This window comes from Loxodonta africana, chromosome 3 (assembly GCF_030014295.1).
Source record: "Loxodonta africana isolate mLoxAfr1 chromosome 3, mLoxAfr1.hap2, whole genome shotgun sequence".
Lineage (NCBI taxonomy): Eukaryota > Metazoa > Chordata > Mammalia > Proboscidea > Elephantidae > Loxodonta > Loxodonta africana.
This window is the reverse complement of record NC_087344.1, coordinates 106,303,100-106,323,923: the sequence shown is the minus strand read 5'-3', so window position 1 is coordinate 106,323,923 and position 20,824 is coordinate 106,303,100. Positions and strand designations below refer to the sequence as shown.

The following is a 20,824-nucleotide window of genomic DNA, read 5'->3' as shown; positions in this document are numbered from 1 at the left end:
TAGAAATTTTACCTTGGGTGAAACCATGAATTATCTTCGGTTTTCCCACTCCTTTCATAAATACTGGGTACAGACTGAACTGATACTTCTCAATGGGGATGAAATGATCTGAAGATAAAAATATATTAGTAGCTTGTTTGTACTGAATTAAGTTAATCAGTAGTCTATATACGTGAAAAAAATTAAAGTGAATCTCCTATATTTGCAAACATACAAATTAGTTGTTTGTGGATTGAAACTGATGATTAAGAGAGTTTTCAAAAACAACCTAAGGAATCCAAATTCTCCCAGTAATGACAAAAAATTATTTTCAAAAAAAGTTTTTTTTTTTAAATCTTACCCAGATAGAGAAGGCATGTTCAAAGGCATGTTCCAGTGACAACCAACTTGTTCAAGTTCAGCATATATGGGTTGTTTCTTTCTCTTATTTCTCTCTCCAGGGCAATATGCTCTACCTTCTTCCCCTTAACCCCAATGTCAACAATATTCCCTTTTCATAGGAATTTAGCTCAATTAGTTTCCCCATGGAAGCTGGGAGACTAAAGTCTTGTACAATCCTACACAAAGAATGTGGAAGGAGGGGACCAAGAGTTCCCTTGCAATATCTAAGAACCTAGAATCCATGAAGGACTGCAATCTCCATAGCGCAGCACATAAGGGATCTACCAGTGGTTTTAATAAGAGTGTTATCTATGAGAGATAGATCTCTTTTGGAATAAAGCTCTTACATTCATAAGCCTAAATTCTATATCCCTATGGTACAGACGGAGCCCTGGTGGCTTAGTGGTTAAGAGATTGGCTGCTAACCAAAAGGCTGTAAGTTCAAATCTACCAGCTGTTCCTTGGAAGCCCTATGGGGCAGTTCTACTCTGCCCTATAGGGTTGCTATGAGTTGGAATCAACTGGAAGGCAACAGATTTGGTTTTTTTGGTTTGGTGGTACAGAGCATAACCACTCTGGCAATAGTTCTCCATCAATAATTCGTTTCTATTCACCCTGATGCTAAATTCTATGTGTCTGAAATGAAATAAAAGTAGAAGTCCTTGGGATGATATTATACAATAAGATCATGGAAATCCTTATCTTCTCTACTTAATTCTTACCCAGATTGGAGGTTAAATATTTTGCACTTATATTTTGTATTTTGCTTACCTCCTGGGGTAACTGGTCTATTTTGGAGAGGGTTATGCTGTCCTGGTAGTGCAATGGTAAGCATTCAGCTGCCAACCAAAAGGCCGGTGGTTTGAACCCACCAGCAGCTCTGCAGGAGCAAAGAGCTGGTGATCTGCTCCTATAAAGATTACAGCCTAGGAAACCATATGAGGCAGTTCTACTCTGTCATACAGGTCACTATGAGTCAGAATTGACTCAACAGCACATAACTATACTAGGCTGGCCTATGTCACCAGGTCCTAGATCCTCAGATATTTTTGTATTTCAAAAACCTGGTACTCTCACTCACTGCTACTGGCATTATAAGTTGGTACACAGTTTGGGGAAACAATTTGGCGGTAGATATCAAAAGCTAAAAAGAATTTTTTCTTAACATTAAAATAAAAGGTAAAGCTAAAAGTAAAGTTTAAAAAAAAAAAAAAACACTACCACCGAGTCGATTCCGACTCATAGTGACCCTATAGGACAGAGTATAACTGCCCCATAGACTTTCCAAGGAGCACCTGGCGGATTCGAACTGCTGATCTTTTGGTTAGCAGCCATAGCACGTAACCACTACACCACCAGGGTTTCCAGAAAATAACATAAATGTTCTAAAATAAGTAGTTTAAGTAAATTTTAGTATAAAATACCATTATGATCATTAAAAATAATTGTTACAGTATAAAGATTATGATGGAAATAAAAATCTGCTCATGATGTAATACCAAATGAAAATATCAGGATACAAATGACATACATATGATATCATCACAATGGTATAAAAATATTCAAATAAAAAAGAACCGAAAGGAAATAGAATTAAATGTTGTAAAATTATCAAAATTTGTTAAAATGGTAGTATCATCTATATTTCTGAAGTTTTCATTAAATAATTCTATTATGCATTTTAATAATCTGTAGTATCATACTAATCCATGAAGGAAACTTATTAAACTTACCATGTATATAATACTTCTTAACAGACGAAGGGATTCTATTCCATTTAATTTCATTGTCTTCATTAAGATTTTTCCACTCGACAATAAAATACATTAGATTGTAATCGCTGGGTGATAGCACCCAGGAAAGAATCACACAGCTGCTGTTTAAAGGATAAGCACTGAGTGACTGCACCATGTTTACTGAGGAGAAAAAAAGGAAAATCATTTTCAAATTCAAAATTAATGCAAATCTCCTATTGCCTATTACCCTTTAGGAACCTACAACCTACAGGAGGAGGGGAGAAGGCAGGCATTTACACAAACAAATATAATGCATAGACATTACTATGGTTTCACAAGAGCAATATTAGCAAAGAAATATGGGACTGCATGGTACAAGAAACATGATCCTACCTAAAGGTTAATAAAAACATTTTTGGATATAGTCAAAAGGTGTTCTCAGCTGGAATGTTGCACAAGCCTATTAACCATCCTCTCTGATTATCTCCAAACTCTTCTCTCTCACTGATGTAGTGATGCCTTCAAAGCATGAATCTGGTCATTTTCCTATCCTCTTTTTTTTTTTTTTTATGCAGAGTCTAAAAGGAGCCCTGGTTGTCCAGTGGTTAAGCGCTTGGCTGCTAACCGAAAGGTCGGCTGTTGGAACCCACTAGACGCTCCGTGGGAGAAAGATATGGCAGTCTGCTTAGATTACAGCCTTGGAAATTCTATGGGGCAGTTCTACTCTGTCCTATAGGGTCGCTGAGTCGGAATTGACTCGACAGCAACGGGGAGTTTGCAAAGGTTAAACGTTAAAGAAGACACATTTACTACTCTGCACTTCTTCTTACCTTTGCTCATAGCCCATGAGAATGTTATATTAAAATTCGTAAAGGAAGCACCAATTGAATTGATGGCCACAATTGTAACAGTATGTGCTTGCTCTGTCCACAGGAAAGTGAACTTAGTGTGGTTTCCCATGTCTTCTGACCATGTTCCATTGAGCAAAGTATGATGTTTCACCACGTATCTTCTCACACTACACAATGAGTCATTTTTTGTCAGTGGCTATAGTAAAAAAATGTGATTAGGTTAAGGGCTACAGTACTTTTTATACCAACCAGCAACACAGTTCATGGGATTCTTATTATACATTTCCCATTAGGAGATAGGGGTCAGACCCCGACAGGCACAGCCGATTTCAAGGCTGAGGTGTGGCAATGGGTAGCGGGGGTCTGTTAGGGTGGAGGTGGGAGAGTGGGGGCCGGCCTCTGGCAACTGTCTCTGTGAAGGTCTCTGGATGGCTCTGGAGCACAGGAAATTTATTTTCCTTCTGTTAGTTGTTTCCTTACACCTTAGAGAATAAATCACTTGGAGGTAAAGAAGTAAGGATACAATTAGGACTCTTTTCTACCAAGAGAGTTCACTGTAATTCTAGAGGAAAAAAAAAGTCTGACAGAAGTCATGAGTTTCCCCATCTCAAAAGCAAACACGGGATAACCCTTTGATTCTGCAACAACAACAAAGTAAGGAAATGTCAACCATCATTTATCTTCACCCCTGTAAGATTTGTCATTCCTGTCTGTCCCCATGCAGGGGTGATGCAAGGGTAATGACACCCAGGGGCAATGTCTTAATCCTACCCCCCTGCCAATTTCAGGATGAACGGAAGTTGATAGCGGTGACTCGTTAGCAGAAATGCCTTCCCCCTTCTTGCCTAGCTGCCTCAGTCAGACACCTTTCATATTTGTGGTACCTCAGAATGTCATTCTGCACCTGGTCTGGTACCCCCTTGGACTTGCACCCAGGGGAAAGGGTACCTCTCTGCCTCACCCCTCCCTATGCCTCTGTCCCCCGATACACTGTCACTCCAAGTAAGAGGCCATCTATATGTAAGAACAGTGTATATGGCCCCCCAGAATTTCTGTCCTACTCTGTCCTACAGTTAAAAAAAAAAGTATACCAGGTCACTGAAAGTTCCAAAATAAAATACTTAACTAGTCTAATTCTGTTATTCTTCAGGGTATAACAATATACCCACTTGCCCCATCGCTTTCACCTGCTGCAGATAAGATTAAATTCTACCAATCCTTTGTAAATTCATAGAAAGTTTGACTCTATACAATAGACTAGAACAGGGGTTCTCAATTTTTTTCTTCCATTGAGGTGACTCTATGCCAGAAATGGAAAGGAAAAATTAACACATATACATGTATCCATGCAGGGCTTAGAATAGTCTGGGTAGGTTGAAAGTAAGATACATGGTACATTTAAATTTCACATTTGAGGTGACATAGACAGTATCTCAGGAGTCCTGATGGTGTAATAAGGAGCCCTGGTGGTACAATGGTTAAGTGCTCCACTGCTAACGTAAAGGTTTGAACTCACCAGCGGCTCCGCAGGAGAAAGATGTGGCAGTCTGGTTCAGTACAGATTTATAGTCTTGGAAACCCTATGGAGCAGTTCTACTCAGTACTATATTGCTGCTATTAGTCGGGATCAGCTAAATGGTAGTTTTTTTTCTTTTGTGGTGCAATGGTTAAGCACTTGGCTTGGCTGCTAACCAAAAGGTTGGCGGTGCAAACCCACCCAGCAGCTCCAAGGGAGGAAGATTCGGCAATCTGTTCCAGTAAGGATTAAAGCCTCGAATACCCTATGGAGCAGTTCTACTCTGTCACATAGGGTTGCTATGAGCTGAAATTGACTCAGCAGCACCTAACAACAACAACAACAAAACAATGCTATTTTACTTCTCGCGTTTTATTCCCAAATCAATCTTAACTTTTGTATCTACTGACTAAATAATCTATTCACTTGGGATGGAAATCAATCCATCTGGGAGACAGAATACTTTGAAAATTGCTAGGCTAAAATCTTTGAATATTATATCCATTGTTTATGCCACCATACAAATAGAATAATTTCTTATGTTTTAGATGTTTGTGGGAAAGGTTACATTTACTTTGTTTGAGATTAAATATGAATAGAATGTTTTGACTCAAAGGAACATTAGAGATGGCTCGGTCTAATCCTACATTTATACTGATGAGGAAACCAGGGCCAAGAAATTTTAAGTGACTTTGCCAAAATAGTACTGGTATAACTAGAATAAGATACAGCTGAGAATGAATTAAAGTCTACTAATGTGAAACCCTGGTGGCGTAGTGGTTAAGGGCTACAGCTGCTAACCAAAAGGTGAGCAGTTCAAATCCGCCAGGCGCTCCTTGGAAACTCTATGCGGCAGTTCTACTCTGTCCTATAGGGTCGCTATGAGTCGGAATCGACTCGATGGCAGTGGATTTGGATTTGGAATGCCATTCTAGTGCTCCATCCACTACACAACTCAGCTCTCTGTAATCGCATCTCAAAAATAAAAGGAAATAATGAGATCACAGAGTTTTCTGGAGATTAATAATGAAAGTATTATGGCAATGAAATAAATCTTGTAAGAGTGTAAAAGTGAGTTGGAAGAATAACGTAAAAAGCAGGAATACCTTCCAAAGTAAGGTGACATTTTTTTCTTTTTTAGTAGCATCTTCATTAATTATTCCCCAAAATTCAGGTCCTCTGATAGGAACTGCAAAACAACAAGGAGTCCAAGTCGTACATGTGTTAGCAACAGTTCTCAGCAATATTTGAAGCATACACTTAAGCACTTTTCAAGACACATTTACAAAGTCTCTGCAGACCTTTTATATCCATGACAGCTGTGTAGGCTGGATTACTCCAATTACTCCAATATCCCAGCCCATCTAGCCTCTTACAGCGCACCTGGACAGCATAGACTGCACACAGGTCTGACACCACAAGACTGGCAGATTTTGATTTTGCATCATACACCTCATATGTCTATAAAGTAAAACAAAGCATTAGATTAATCATTGCACACATGCATCTAAACACTCTAAAGTGTACTTAAAAAAAAAAACAACTTTAACACTATTCCAAATTTTAAAGGAACTGACTTTGAATTTCTGTTTTAGAAATACTCATATTAGGCTTGGATTGTGAGTTCTTTCAAGTTAAGGATTTTCTTATCTATCTTATTATTTCCTTACTAATGACAAGATTTTGAACTTGAAAATAATGCAGAATAAATTGCTGTTGGATCTATGACCTCCAAAAACCAAACTCAGTGCCGTCAAGTCGATTCCAACTCATAGCTACCCTATAGGACAGAGTAGAACTGCCCCATAGAGTTTCCAAGGAGTGCCTGGCAGATTTGAACTGCCGACCCTTTGGTTAGCAGCCGTAGCACTTAACCACTACGCCACCAGGGTTCCCTGGATCCATGATAAGTCCCATAAAAAGACAATCCCGTTTTCCTTAAGATTTGTATATTTCCCATATGAGTACCACAGAGGATGCTGCAATTGACAAAATTAAGTAGAACAAACAAGAATTAAGTAGAACTAAGGCTACAGGAGAGGAGAAGGACATGTTTAACTCAGATGTGTCACAAGGCTTGTGCAGTGGAGAATCTCTTTCCAGCTAGAATGCCAAGGAATAACTGACTTTATGTTCAATAGTTTGAATTCTCGTTCTGTCTTCATATTTTTGCAAAGAAAAATATAGCCACCAAAGAAAAACTGAAAAGAGTGATCAGGTTTGAAGATGAATTACATCACCATCCAGTATTTCTACTAAAGGGTTGCTACGAGTTGGGATCGGCTCAACAGCAACGTTTTTGGTTTTGATTTTGGTTTTTTAATAAAAAAGTAGGATGCCAGAATTGAAACTGGAATGAGCTTCTGGAGGAAAGGAGACCCTCCTGAGATAAATATATTTATATATAAAGGCTGCACCTTGGGCTTAAAAGACATACAGAAAATGCTTAAATGATCTGCTATAACCTTATTGAGAAGTTTCAAAGATTCTCCAAAAAAGACCAGTCTACATATGAAGCTTTCTTCAAAAGAGATGAAAACACCTTCAGAAAAGACTGAAAATCCAGTACTCAATAAGCCTATTAAACTACATACATACACACAGAGCTAACTTTCATAATTGATTTTAGATAATTCTGGGTATATGGAGATTTATGACAGAGCTCTGGGGCGCAGTGGCTAAGCGCTTGGCTGCTAACCAAAAGGTCAGCAGTCTGAACTCACCAGCCACTCTGTGGGAGAAAGATGTGGCAGTCTGCTCCCAGGAAGATTACAGCCTTGGAAACCCTATTGAGCAGTTCTATTCTATCCTACAGGATCACTAGGAGTCAGAATTGACTCCATGGCAGTGGGTTTTGTTTTGTCTTTGGAGATCTATGAGTTGGAGAGAAGCCTCAAGAGATTTCTCGATATAAGGTAATTATACCTTCCATTGTACTTCTTTTCCACGTAAGCCATAGCGAATCTGGAACTGAAGATTATTCTCTGGAAAGACTGGCTTTTCCCAAGACACTTTTAATAATCCAATGTGTACGGTAATTTCTGCTTTCACACTAGATGGTGGCTGCGGTTTCACTAGGAATTTACAAAACAGTATTATGCAACAGTAATTTAAACAGTAATAATAATTTACAAAGTAATATATCTTTTGCAAAACTTTCTCATTCTTATTCCATTTGATCCCCTACAACTTTATATGATATATAAGAAAGAGATTATCTCTATTTTGCAAAGATTTTGACTGAAAAAAGTCATTATATTTTCCATGTCACTCTGTAAGATCTGATTACAAATACAGCCACCAGTCAGCAGGAAAAACTATGCCATGCTGAACACCTGATAAAAACCAGTAGCAAATTCTGTTCTACATAGAGGCAAACAGACATGTACTGCATGTATTTCGACATGTACTGAGCTTCAAACTCTTCTTCTGCTATTATTATTTCTAGGGCAAGGTCAGGAATAGTCTTGCCCAGTGAAGCCTCGGTTCTCTGTAATCTGAGGAAAATGGGTTCTTGATGGCAGAAGTAGAGGTAAAGATGACCTGAATAGCAAGTAATTTTTTTAATAGCTTCTTAGGAATAAATATATAAACACATACACACAACATGTTTAAAGATTTAATATAAAAATCACGGAAATGCAAAGAAAAAGGTTGTCTTTCATGTTTCCCCACTACTTTTCATGCCGCTGCTTTCAGAGTTAAAGTCCAAAGTTCAGCTTAGAGTTACATTAAAGCTACATAAATTTCCCCCAAGTTTTTATGTTTTACTTTGAGGGCCACTCTTCCTAATAAGGAGCCCTGGTGGTGCAGTCGTTAACAGCCCAGCTTCAAACCAAAAGGTTAATGGTTCAAATCCACCAGCCTTGGAAACCCTGTGGGGCAGTTCTAGTCTGTCCTACAGGGTCACCATGAGTAGGAATCCACTCAACAGCAACAGGTTCTCGGTTTCTTCCTTATAATAAAGGCTCAGAGCACTCGTGAAACTAAAAGCCCCCGAGCTGAGCCTCTGCAGCTCCTGACTTCATCGTAACTCCAAACATCAACTTTATTCAGATAATACACGGTAATGACTCCATGTTGCAAACGTCATATAGTACATGTGAGTGTATGTGTGCAGGTGTATTTGTGTGTGTGGCAGGGGGAGAGGGGACAATGTTTCTTGATAGCCTAGATATTTACCACCGGAAAAAGAACCACTTGCAGTAACATCACTTAAAATGGAACCAAAACAAATAGTTTGGGGAAAAAAATCAATTGCTTGGGACTTCAGATTAAAAAAAAGAAATCTAAAATTATGACAAATTCAGTCACTATTTAGATAAATGTAGATTTTAATTCACATGTGTGGTAATTATTTGAAAAAATACTTTTTGGTACCCAAAGACACTCTTTCACTGGTGCTACCCAATCCTGAATGGGTAAAAGACTTCCTATTGATACTGAAGGGACATGTCAAGTTCTCCAAGCACTCTCCTAATCCTTTGAAATCAAAATCTCTTTGGAAAAGAATATTTTAAATATCATGATTGGTACCATCATCCTTGATCATTTTCTCTTCATTTCACTTTAGTTATTTTGAAAGCTCCTGCTTCCCTACACAGACTCATTTATTCAAAGCCTTGGTTATAATTACTCAGATTACAAAAACACCAGAATATCCAAAGTGAAATTTTAGATTAAAAATACCCGATGTTTTCATAAGCATACTGGGAAAAGAATATACAAAGATGCCCATTATTTAGAATAACACTACTAAATGTCATTCACAGTGACTGATATAATTTGTCAAGTTATTGTTATTATCAGCTGCCTTTGACTTGGCCCGAAACTCATGGCAACCCCACACGCAAAAGGATCGTGCCATTGTGATCCACAGAGTTTTCACTGGCTGATTTTCAGAAGTAGATCACCAGGCCTGTCTTCCTAGTCTGCCTTAGTCTGAAAGATCTGCTGAAACCTGTTAAGCATCATAGCAAAATGTAAGCTTCCACTTACAGACAGGTGGTACCTGTGCCTGAGGAGTGCTGACTGGTCTCCCTCATGGAAGTTGAGAATTCTACCACTGAACCACCTCTGCCCCTATTTGTGAAATGGCATCTTGAAATGTTTTCTATTACTAAAAACGTGTACTATGAATAATTTTAAATAAAATCAAGCTATAAAAATTTCTAAAGTTGATTTTCTTCTCAATTCCACTGTAAATAGTTTTTTGTTTTTTTTTTTTTTTCAAAATCTAGTGTGATCAGGAAAATGGTAACATACAACAGTAACTCTGAATCAATCTACACACAGATCTGGCAATAAAAATGAAGACACACAACAGCTTGACATACCCACAGAATCAGGAACGACACATGTTGGCGGAGAGTCAAGTGAACCTAAAGAGTGATTGATCCTAATCCACATTGTATAGCCGGATAATAGAAAGATTGGTTGAAATATGCACTCATAAAAACCATCTCTCTGCAAATGGCAATCTTTGGGTTCAGATATGGGATGAATTGTTGGGAAATCAGAACAGTAAAGGCTGCTCCTTAAAAAGTAAGAAAATAGTCAATTAATATACATTAATAAAAGCAATTAGAAGGATTTTTTAGAATACTGCCTCTGTTGCTTAAAAGATTAGACAGCTTTGCCCCATCTAAAAAATGGATGTTCTTATGAGAAACTGAATCTTCAGCTATCTTACAATTGTATGTCTTTCCATAAAAAAAGACAGTAGCCCTTATTAAATATTAGCCCTTGATACATGTGGGGATGCAAATGAAATAAAAAACATTGCTGTAACAAGGAGATAACAATTCAGAGATAAAACCTACAACACTTTGAAAATTAAACTAATATTACACATAACTGATAACAGTTTTTAAAGTACAAACGAAAGTAGTAATGGGGCATTCCTGAGACAGAGAAAAAGGCAAATTCCTTACACATTAAATAGGTGATTAAATTCCACTACAAATTGAGAATGTAATTGATAAGAAAAGACAGATTGACACTGTTCTAATATTTTCTAGTTAAAGCAATATAATTAGAATACTACTAACTCTAAATACATATATGAGCCATAGAGTCAATCATATTATTCATACTTTCAGAGAAGAAAGCTTTTCTTATAGGTGGGTCCCAACCAACACTCCAGCTCAGAACATACAAAGCACTTATCTTCTTTGAAATAGCTCTTCCGACACTCACTATATGGTATTTAAATGACTAAAGTAGCAATAACTGTTCCCATAGAGGTAGACGTGAGGAGTTTAGAAGGAGATGAAAAAATCTAAGTCTTTCTCTCCTTTTCAAGCTTTTTGTCAGTTTTTTTTTTCTTTTCCCTATTTATTGAAAATTACCATCATGGGTGTGTGTAGGGGCATGGGGGTAAGGGGAATAACTGAGGGATGAGGGGTCGTCTACCTGTAGAAAATAAGAACAGCAACTTTATATAGCAACACAGTAATAATTCACTTGGAATCTAAAGGTATCATCATCAGTACCATGACAGCAACCAGCATTTCCTGAATGCTTACTATGATAAAGTATATCTTCTAATTATAACCAAATGAAATATATCATTTAATTCTTACAGAAACCCTATAAATCCTATTATTCTGTCCATTCTACAGATAAGGAAATTGAGGCTTAGGGTGGTTAAGAAATTTGCCCAAGTATAGGTAGCTAGTTTCATGGTTCAGTAAATGTTATTTAGATAAATGAGGCACAGAGCTTATGTAGTTTCCATAAACAAACAAACCCAAATACCTTTTCAATGTGAAAATGTCATGGAAGGAAAATAAAAACACATTAAACTCCATCCATTTAAAACTACTTATATCAGGTAGGATGAAAGCAGCTATTATTCCCGTTTGAGAAATGCAGAAATTGCCCTTTTTTTTTTTTTTAAACATACAAATAGACTGGTAACATTAGGAATAGAATTCAGTCTACCGTATTGGGGGCATAAATTTATTTTCCAAGTAGAAAATTTTAGATTTTAAGAATGAACCAACACAAGTTATACAAATTGAAAATCTCCAACACAGATACAAATATACCAGGGCATAGTGTTTGAAAGCACTATACATACTTGAAAACTATTATGGGATATTTCAAAAATAAAAAAAAGTATCTTCTAATCAAGGTGTTATTTCATATAAAACTCTTTGTAGAGAGAAGCAAATATTACAAGGAAGATGCCTTGAACTCTTTAAAACAGGGAAGAGTAAAAATAAACAAGCACCGATTACTCCTTATTAGAACATTTATTCTTATTCACAATTAATTTTTTTCTTAAATAGATTCACCTAGTTCTAAAAACCATCAATACTGTCTCTTACCATATTTGTATCTCTACTGCTAGCCTGTTTACAAAATGTTTATCTTTAGCCAAATGATCTTAAGATTTTATAATACTCTGTATTCTCCTTTAGTCAACTCTTTAAGTCAAATTAAAATGTCTGTAAACTACTTTTTCTTGGATTTAATTAAAGAGTTAAAATGAGATTATGGACGTTTGATTGACTATCAGAAAAACAGTTTTTGTTAAAAAAATGAATTACACTTTTTTGCCTCAAGTGTGAATCGTTTTCAAGAATCACCATTTATTTAATCCCTCCAAAATTTCCCAATTAAGTACACCCTACCTTTCTCTTTCAGAAAAAAAAATATGCAAGAATACTGTTATGATATTTCTACAAAAAAACTTTTGTCTCACTAAAAAAATTTTTTTTTTTATCTGACCCATAAAAATAAAACAGCAAAAGTAATACATACCTATGATACCTCAACTGCAAAGTGCTTCCCACAAGTGATTGGATTGTATTGGTTGACCATCTGCAAGTCATTTTAGTTAAGTACCCATCAGTTTCACAGGATATATTGATATTGACATCTATTTAAAACACATTAAAATATTAATAGAAAGCAAAAACACCAAAAATATTTGCATGAAAAAAATTTCCTTACATCTTAAATGGAACTCCAATATAGAGTCCATAATGCAAATGTAACTTGAGGACCAAAATGAACAAAATCTCAGTATTCTTACCAATCACATATAGCTCAGCATAGCGATGGTGGCACTCATGCTCATTGCAGCAGTACACTGCATTATAGGTGAACTTTCCTCGAGGTTTGGTTGCATTCAAATTGGGAAGAGTAACTTTGCTAACACGGTCACTCATAACATTATACTGGCTTTGAGGAATTTTCTCAGCCAAATTCATCCACCAAACAATCTTTTTGGAAGACACAATCTTGTTTTCATTTTTATAGATGCAGTGAAAAGAAACATTAGACCCCACACTTGTCAGAATTTTAGGTGGAAAGTATATGACATCTGCAATGAGGGAAGAAAGGCAGAATATTCAGAGAAAGATAGAAAACAATATTTAAGCAATTTATACCATGCAAAAAAGATTCACAATGTGTTCCAGGATTACATTGCCAAAAAATAAGTGTGCTAAGAGATTAGATAGCTCTGTAATTACTCATTCATATGTATTTAGCGTCTCTAGTACCCCCATCCTCAAGTGAATTGAGCCTCCATGAAGGGCTTCAATATCTCCTACACAAATAGGTTTTAATGAGTAATTGTCACTCACGCTGGCGGTACAGTGGTTAAGCACTTGGCGCTGCTGACAACAAAACGTCAGTGTTTGAACCCACCTATCAGCTCCGCAGGAGAAGAGCCCTGGCGATCTGCTCCAGTAATGATCACGGCCTAGGAAACACTACAAGCCAGTTCTACTCTGTCCTACAGGGTCGCTGTGAGTTGGAATCCACTTGATGGCACACAACAATAACAGCTGATAGGTAGAAAATTACCTAAAATATAATACAGTCTAATTCCACAGTGACATATTCCATCAGGCCCTGATTTAAGAATCAGTGAATCCTAGGTCCGATTCTTGAAACAAATCCCTATAAATGAAAAAGGTCTGTACTTTGGTTGCCGTTGCCTTGTTTGGGTATGTGAAAACTTCAAACATGTGGGTAAATTAAAGAAATATGATAGAAATAAGAAATTTTTTAAAAAATGAATGATAAATACAAAAAGCAGGAGAAACTCTAAGAACTGGTCTGTAATATCATTTTGAGTTATTTAATGCCAGTATCCTGTGATTGACTACAAGGGGAATCAGTATTTTTCTAAAACATGATTTTTAAATTATACTATTCCATACTATTTACTCAGTCACCTATTGCTGGAAATTTGGTTTGCCTATGTTTTCTAATAAGGAACTAAAAAAAAAAGCAAATGATTATTTACACAAGAAAAAAGTTTTCCTACCACAGTACATGACAAAGATATCAGCGTATTTCATCACTGTACAATTTAAACTATTTTATGCTGATAGAATATGAATTACCTGTTTTCACACGTTTCTTCTGGATTATTTCTAAAAAAGGACTACTTCATTGTTTTATTATTTTAGTTTATTCTATTATAAAATAAAACTTTTCTATAATAGTATGCTAAACTCCAATGTCTATAATTCATTCAAGAAATTTGCATTTTATATTTCTAAAGTCAAACAAACAGGAAAAACCTTTGTAGCCTGATATTACTGGACAAATACCAGTCCATTACATTTATGGCTACGGCTGAGATAATCCTAGTACAGAGTGCCACTCCAGCCTCACTGGTACGTTACTTACTGCAGACGAGTACCTAGTACAAACTTGAAAGACTGTTGGCCTATCTGCAATACACTCCATACCTCATTACTGAACTGCTTCAAAAATTCTCAGAATAATTCTTTAAAAAAAAGACAAACGAGCTTTCAGGAATTAAGTTGACACTTTCAATTTTAAAGCTTAAAAACTCAAAGCATTTTCACTTCAAAATTGAATGCATGTAGTAAGGCTTAGCTGAGAAATAAAAGCTATGGTATTTAGCATGATGAATGCTAAAATACTAGCTTAAAAATAAGAAAAACAAGTTAATAAAAACCTGACAATTTTTAAAATTTACATTGAACAAATTCTGAAATTGATTATATGAAGTAAATGGTGAATATTTAATTCAAAAAATAAGATAAATATATATATTATTCTCATAGAAGATGCTACATAATATTTAATCAGTAAAATAAGAAAATGATGCCTTTCTTCTCATGACCAAGTAACAATGCAATGCAATTAGAACCTACTTTAACAGATTTTATTAAGAGGACATTCTGACAAACATTAGTGAATTATTCAAAAGAATATAAATTGTGAATCAAGGCATCCTAGTTATTTTAAAATATGTTTATTTATTACAGCTCCAGAAAGTGAACTTTTTTTAATTCTTTGGGACAGACATGCCATTTTTTGTGAAAAGCAAAATATTTTCTCTAATATTATAAGAACTGCCAAGTATGCAATCAAAAAATTGTCTACCAAGTTTCTCTTCTTTTTTGAGAACGAAAAATACAGATAATAAAAGTATTACAAGAATTCAGCTCTTCTAAATTTGTTTTTAGTATGAAACATACCTGTGATATTCTTGAACTTCATCAATTCTGGCAAAAGTCCTAAATTTTCCTCTAAAAATCTAAGACCTCCTAATGGCTATAGAGAAAGAACCTAGTCAAATAATTTTAAAAGAAACCATAAGAATTCCTTGATTAGTAATAGTCAGTGCTTCATTAACTGTGCATTGGTAGGCACGGCTTTAATGTATCAGTGAATAAAAAGTAGTAGTTATAAATGCATTGATATTGGCATTCTGATGGCTATGGCTGCAATACATCAGGCAACCTCAGCTCAAAAAATAAAACTCAATAGCTCAAAGTGTTTGGAAACAGTGAACCAGGTGTGCTAATTAATTCTACATAAATTAATACCTCAGTCTTACAGAATGATTCTGTTTGGTGTATGACATTATAGCACCTATTGGTGAACAACGGGGGCAGAATCTAATATTAAATATCCAGACTTAAAGAAGAGGGATTCAATGTCCTTTACACAGGAATAAGAAGTTCCCAAGTTTGGGTAAACATACCCTGCTGTTCCACACCATTTAGGGGTCAACCTCAAGTGTGGCAAGTGCTGCGAAGCGTGGAAATTGCTGCAAAGGTAATTCAACAAACTACAACTAAACATCTAAACAACACTAAAAACTCATTTACCAGGCATCAACAAGGAAATGAGGAGTTCCATAAAAATACTCCACAGAATTCAAGCTTACTGCTTACTTGCTTTGAGTATCACAATTTTTAGTACTACCAGAAATCTTGCATAATTAATAGGTTATGCACTTAAATGCCCTATTAGTGGTTAAAAACACGGACTTTGGAATCAGACTGCCAGCTCTATTACTTCCTACTTACGTGAACTTTTGCAAGGTACTTAACCTTTCTATATCTCAATTTGCTTTTCTATAAAATAGGAATAATAGTACTCATCTGAAAGGGCTGTTGAAAAAACAGAATACCTCAATAGATGTAAATCACTTAGAACACTGCCTGAAACACGGGAAGCACTCTATAGATGTCTATTATTAATAATTATTATTTTTATTTTATAAGGAATTTTTTAACCTAATTATACATTTTCTTTGTGATTCACAGTCATCATTATAAGAGCTGATACTGTAATAGTAAAATGTCTGTAGGAACTACTGAGGTGTGTAGGAGCTTTTGCCGCTATTCTTGGTGTCCCTAGTTGGCTTTCTGCTTGAAGACTTTCTGTCCTTCCTGTTGTAATCAACTGTTACTACTCTGTGGCATCGAAGCTATCCAACGTTGTTAAATTAGTAAACTTTACATTCAATGCTAAATCAACAAGTTCTGCCTTTGTGGCAGTTAATTTGCTGTATAGATATATTTTTCACTGATTTTTGGATTTTTCTGTCTGGGATGTCTAAAGTCACTGGAGGGATGCCTCAGTGGTGAATTAATAAAAAGCTAGCTGTTAATGGTAATATCGTTGAATATTGTACAAGCAAATAAGTTGGCAAAAGTTCTTTTCTACCGAACACATATTTACTATCTTCGTGCATACAGAACGCTAAATATCTGCATATGGAAGGACATGTATAGATGTGTTTCATAATATCTATTAGTAAATTTGATTATATTGTGTATGAAAGCACAAAAATATGAAACAACATATTAAGAAACTAAGAAAATTTAATCCTACAGATATTAAAAACATGAATTAGGAAAGCAATAGAAGTTGTATATAAATGGTTTTGTATAAAGTAAAACAGAACTAGAAATATGTCCATCCAAAAGTCTAAAAACCTAAGTTAGTCCACAACACAATCCTAGATGAAATGTAACACAAGCCACTATTATGTGACACTGGCTTCATAGTTCTCAATTCAATTCAACTGAATACATAATACTGCTAATAATCATTATTCTAGAAAGATCTTGATGTGTAGCTCTTAAATCCTGGCAAACTCTGAAAACTAAATTTGATTTTTTTATAAAGCCTCCTTTTCTTTGGAAAGAGTCCATTTTCAGACCTAATTAAGACCAAAAAACCCACAAAGGATGAAGCCAGTTTTTTGTGGAAGACAAACAATTCTTCAAAAGGTGAAACAAAGGAGGCAAGCTACAGACCACTAAGTGGGGCTAGGTGCTGTGACTTCTACTTCTACCCACCCCCACCCCACCTCACCCCATTTCACTACATAAAACCTCCCCATGGGACATTCTTTAAAATTTGATGTTGTTAATTGATTCCCAACTACCTACTGCTTTGTTAGTCATTAATATCTATTAATCAATGATATATAAAGACAGATTTAGCCTTTCTTAGTAAAAGAAACATTCCAAAAGCTGAACTGTCAGCATCATATTATACACATTGTAGATACTCAATAATTATCTGTGGAATTGAAATGAGAAATTAATGTCTTCTAAATCTGTTCACACTAGGCCCCTCACTCTCCCAGTCAGAATTAATTGCTCCTGTTGCTTAGCACTTTGTTCAGCTCTTTTCACAATCTTACTTGTGCTAAGCAATTAGTTATGTATCGTGTCAACCTGTTACCCTCATTAGACTTTGAGATGTTGAATACTGAGACTGTGGATTCACAAGCCATGATAAGAGCTATGAAGGACCAGGAACTGTGGTAAGTACTTAATACGTATTATATCATTTTATCTATTAAAAAAAAAAATCCTCATTTTACAGACGAGGAAATCGTGGCATAGAAAGGTTAAGAAACTTTTCAAGTAAGTGGTGGCACCAACACTTCTATAAATTTCTATCAGACTTCTAAGTCACAGTGCTCTTAAACTACTAATGCTAATTGCTTCGGAGCTAAGCAATGCTTTAAAAAAAATGATAAACTTAATTAAACATGTTGAAATGAATTTGCTTAGTGTTCTATTATTTCATAGTACTTGTTGTCTTCATATATATCATAATCTATCTGAATGAGTTTGGTCAAGAATAATTTTGTCCATTAAAAAAAAAAAGAAGAAGAATTTTGTCTATTCGACAACCAAAGAACCATTAGGTATCTTCCTATCATCACAACTAGCATGTGGCAAACCTAGAATTACCCTAAGGCTCCTAAGTATCCATTTTAAACATTGTACCTCAGCTTAAGGAAGAAGATATGAATAAGCAGCAGTTAGTCTGATTTTTAAAATAACTTTAAAAAGATGAAAAACTAAAATTTCTCAAAAGGAAGCACCTGGAGTGAGGATTATTTTATTATATAAAACATAATATTGAAACAAAATTTTATTATTTGAAATTGATGCCAAATAAATATATTTATTGCATTTATATAAATTAAGGTAATAACTTGTTAACTTACAAACTTATACTAAGTTTTTTATCTTTTTAATAAGAAAAAATAATTAAACAAGATACTACTACGGAAACACATAAACCTAAGAGCCCTGACAGATTCATTTTTAGCAAGTTTTCATTAACAAATTAACTTGTTCAAAATTTAAATAAAAGTTTATATCATTTCCCTCCTTTTAGTTCAGTGCCACAAAACTTAAGACACTCATAATATGCCAAAGGTAAATTCAGGAAATATATGTCCCTCTCAATAAAAAAAAAAAATTTTTTTTTTCTCAATAAAAGCTACTACATTACAAAACATAAAACCTACCTTGTGTGGTAAAGATATGTGGAGTGCTCCAGTCACTCCAGATTCCTGGGCCATCCAGTCTCCTGCCCCGCACCTGTGCCTCATATGAAGACCCAGGAAGTACACTGTCTACTAGCAGGGACGTAGCTAAGACCATCTCAGCAACCTGATACATGTTAAATGATAAATGTTATTTTAAAACATCAGAACATCAAGTCAATGGGTCCTGTTATAGACTGCATCCCAGAAAAAAAAACAAATTGTGTCCCCCAAAAATATGTGTTAAAAATCCTAACCCCTATACTTGCAGATGTAATCCCATTTGGGAATAGTGTTTTCTTTGTTATGTTAATGAGACTATATCAGTGTAGGGTAAGTTTTAAGATGATCACCTTCAAGATATAAAAAAAGCAGATTAGGCACAGAGAGGCAAACATAGATGAGGGAATACAGGTGCCAGCCCACATGAAGATCACCAATGAACCGAGGAACAGAAGTTAAAAGGAGACAAGGACCTAGAGCCAATAGACAGAGAAAGCCTTCCCCTAAAGCCAACACCCTGAATTCAGACTTCTAGCCTCCTAAACTGTGAGAAAGTAAGTTTTGTTTGTTAAAGTCACCCACACGTGGTATGGTATTTCTGTTACCTAGCAGCACTAGATAACTAAGAGAGGAACCTTTATCAAAATTGACCATAAGCAAGTCTCAGCAAATCTGAAGGCATTAAAATCTTACAGAGTAGTTATCTGGCCATAGCGGAATTAAATAGAAATCAATAACCAAATAACAAATGTTCGCGAAGTCATCATTTAAATAGTCCATGGGCCCAAGTAACAAAATCACAATGACAATTAGCAAATATTTTTAACTGAATAATAATGAATACATGACCTTTCAATATCTGAGGGATGCAGCTAAAGTCAGTGGAAAGGTTCGAGCATCTGCTGCCATCTATAAAACACACAGTAGAAAATAATGTGCAAGGGTGAACAGAGATAGAACTGTATATGTTTCTAGAGGAAAGCACGGATAACTTCAAGAACCTGAGCCCAGTGATAAGCTAGAGTACAGGAATCAAAATACCATTTACAAAGTATGGGTTCTCTAGAGAAGCAAAATCACTGACGCATATATGTATGTGTGTATGTGTGTGTGTCTGTGTGTCTGTGTGTGTACAGAGAGAGATTTATCTCAAGGAAATGATTCACAAAGTTGTAGAGGCTGACAAGTCCCAAGTCTGTGGGTCAGGCATCAGGTAGCTGTAGCTGTAGGAGCTGAAGAACTCAAGACCCACAGGTCAGACGGTAGGGTGCTGGCTCATAGGCTGTGGAGGACAAAAAATTCCAAGATCAGCAGCCAATATGCCAGGCTGTTGGCTTGCATCTCAAGAACTGGACATCAGATGATAACAAGCCAGATGCAGGATCCAGTGTGAGCAAAAGCCAGCAAACTTTGCCAGAACACCCATATGTATTGGATGCAGGCTACATCCCTGAGGAAACTTCCCTTATAACTGATTATAAGATCACATCACAGAGGTGATTACATCATTATGTAACTGCCAAACCACTGAAAATCATGGCCCAGCCAAGTTGGCACACAATCTTAACCATTATAGTGCATCCCTTGTCAATTTGGCACCTGTATGTATCTCATTAAACCATACACAATTTCTAAGTAAAGACAATTACAAAATCATACTTGCCCCAACATGATACAACTAATACACATAAAACTGAAAATGCACTAGCCCCATTCATTTCTTATATTTTATAAGTGATGGGATAAGGAAAGAAAACAAAAAAAAAATTACTATATACATATATACATGCACATATACACAAATAATAAAACAAGAAAGGCTAGTAACAATTACAGTCCTCATTTCTGCAACTGGTCACGTGGTGGTAACAGGTATTTAAAACTACCTTCTTCCACCACAATTCCATATTCCCTTTATCCTCAATAAATCACCACAGCTGGTTATGGTTCTTTGCCTGGGGAAGTGACCCAAACCTTCATTCCTGAAGGGTCTGGGCCATTAGCCAACATGCTGGAATAGGATTGCTGTACTTTTCCGTTGACTTTAATCACAGGGCATGGTAGTACTAAGAGATGAATCTTGGCTATGGGAGAAATAGCACCATATATTGGATGCTGGCTTAGAGCATATACAGCCTCCTGGAGAACATTGCCCTAACCCTGCAAGGTATTGCCACTTAGCTGGCACCATATGTATGTTTTTAGAAGGCCATTCCATAATTCTATCAAGCTAGTTGGTTCAGGGTGC

At 35.9% G+C, this 20,824-nt stretch overlaps 1 protein-coding gene across 2 annotated transcripts in view; it reads right to left on the bottom strand.

Moving 5' to 3' along the window:
* LEPR (leptin receptor) overlaps positions 1 to 20,824 on the bottom strand; it is a 70,027-nt gene that overhangs the window by 13,496 nt on the left and 35,707 nt on the right. For both annotated transcript variants that reach the window (XM_023549498.2, XM_023549499.2), the window contains exons 6-15: positions 18,556 to 18,700; positions 12,529 to 12,819; positions 12,255 to 12,372; positions 9,821 to 10,020; positions 7,410 to 7,558; positions 5,786 to 5,945; positions 5,591 to 5,673; positions 2,948 to 3,164; positions 2,115 to 2,297; positions 13 to 108 (exon numbers count right to left, since the gene is read on the bottom strand). In XM_023549498.2, coding sequence (XP_023405266.1) covers positions 13 to 108; positions 2,115 to 2,297; positions 2,948 to 3,164; positions 5,591 to 5,673; positions 5,786 to 5,945; positions 7,410 to 7,558; positions 9,821 to 10,020; positions 12,255 to 12,372; positions 12,529 to 12,819; positions 18,556 to 18,700 — 1,642 coding nt within the window. The remainder of the gene's footprint in view (positions 1 to 12; positions 109 to 2,114; positions 2,298 to 2,947; positions 3,165 to 5,590; positions 5,674 to 5,785; positions 5,946 to 7,409; positions 7,559 to 9,820; positions 10,021 to 12,254; positions 12,373 to 12,528; positions 12,820 to 18,555; positions 18,701 to 20,824) is intronic.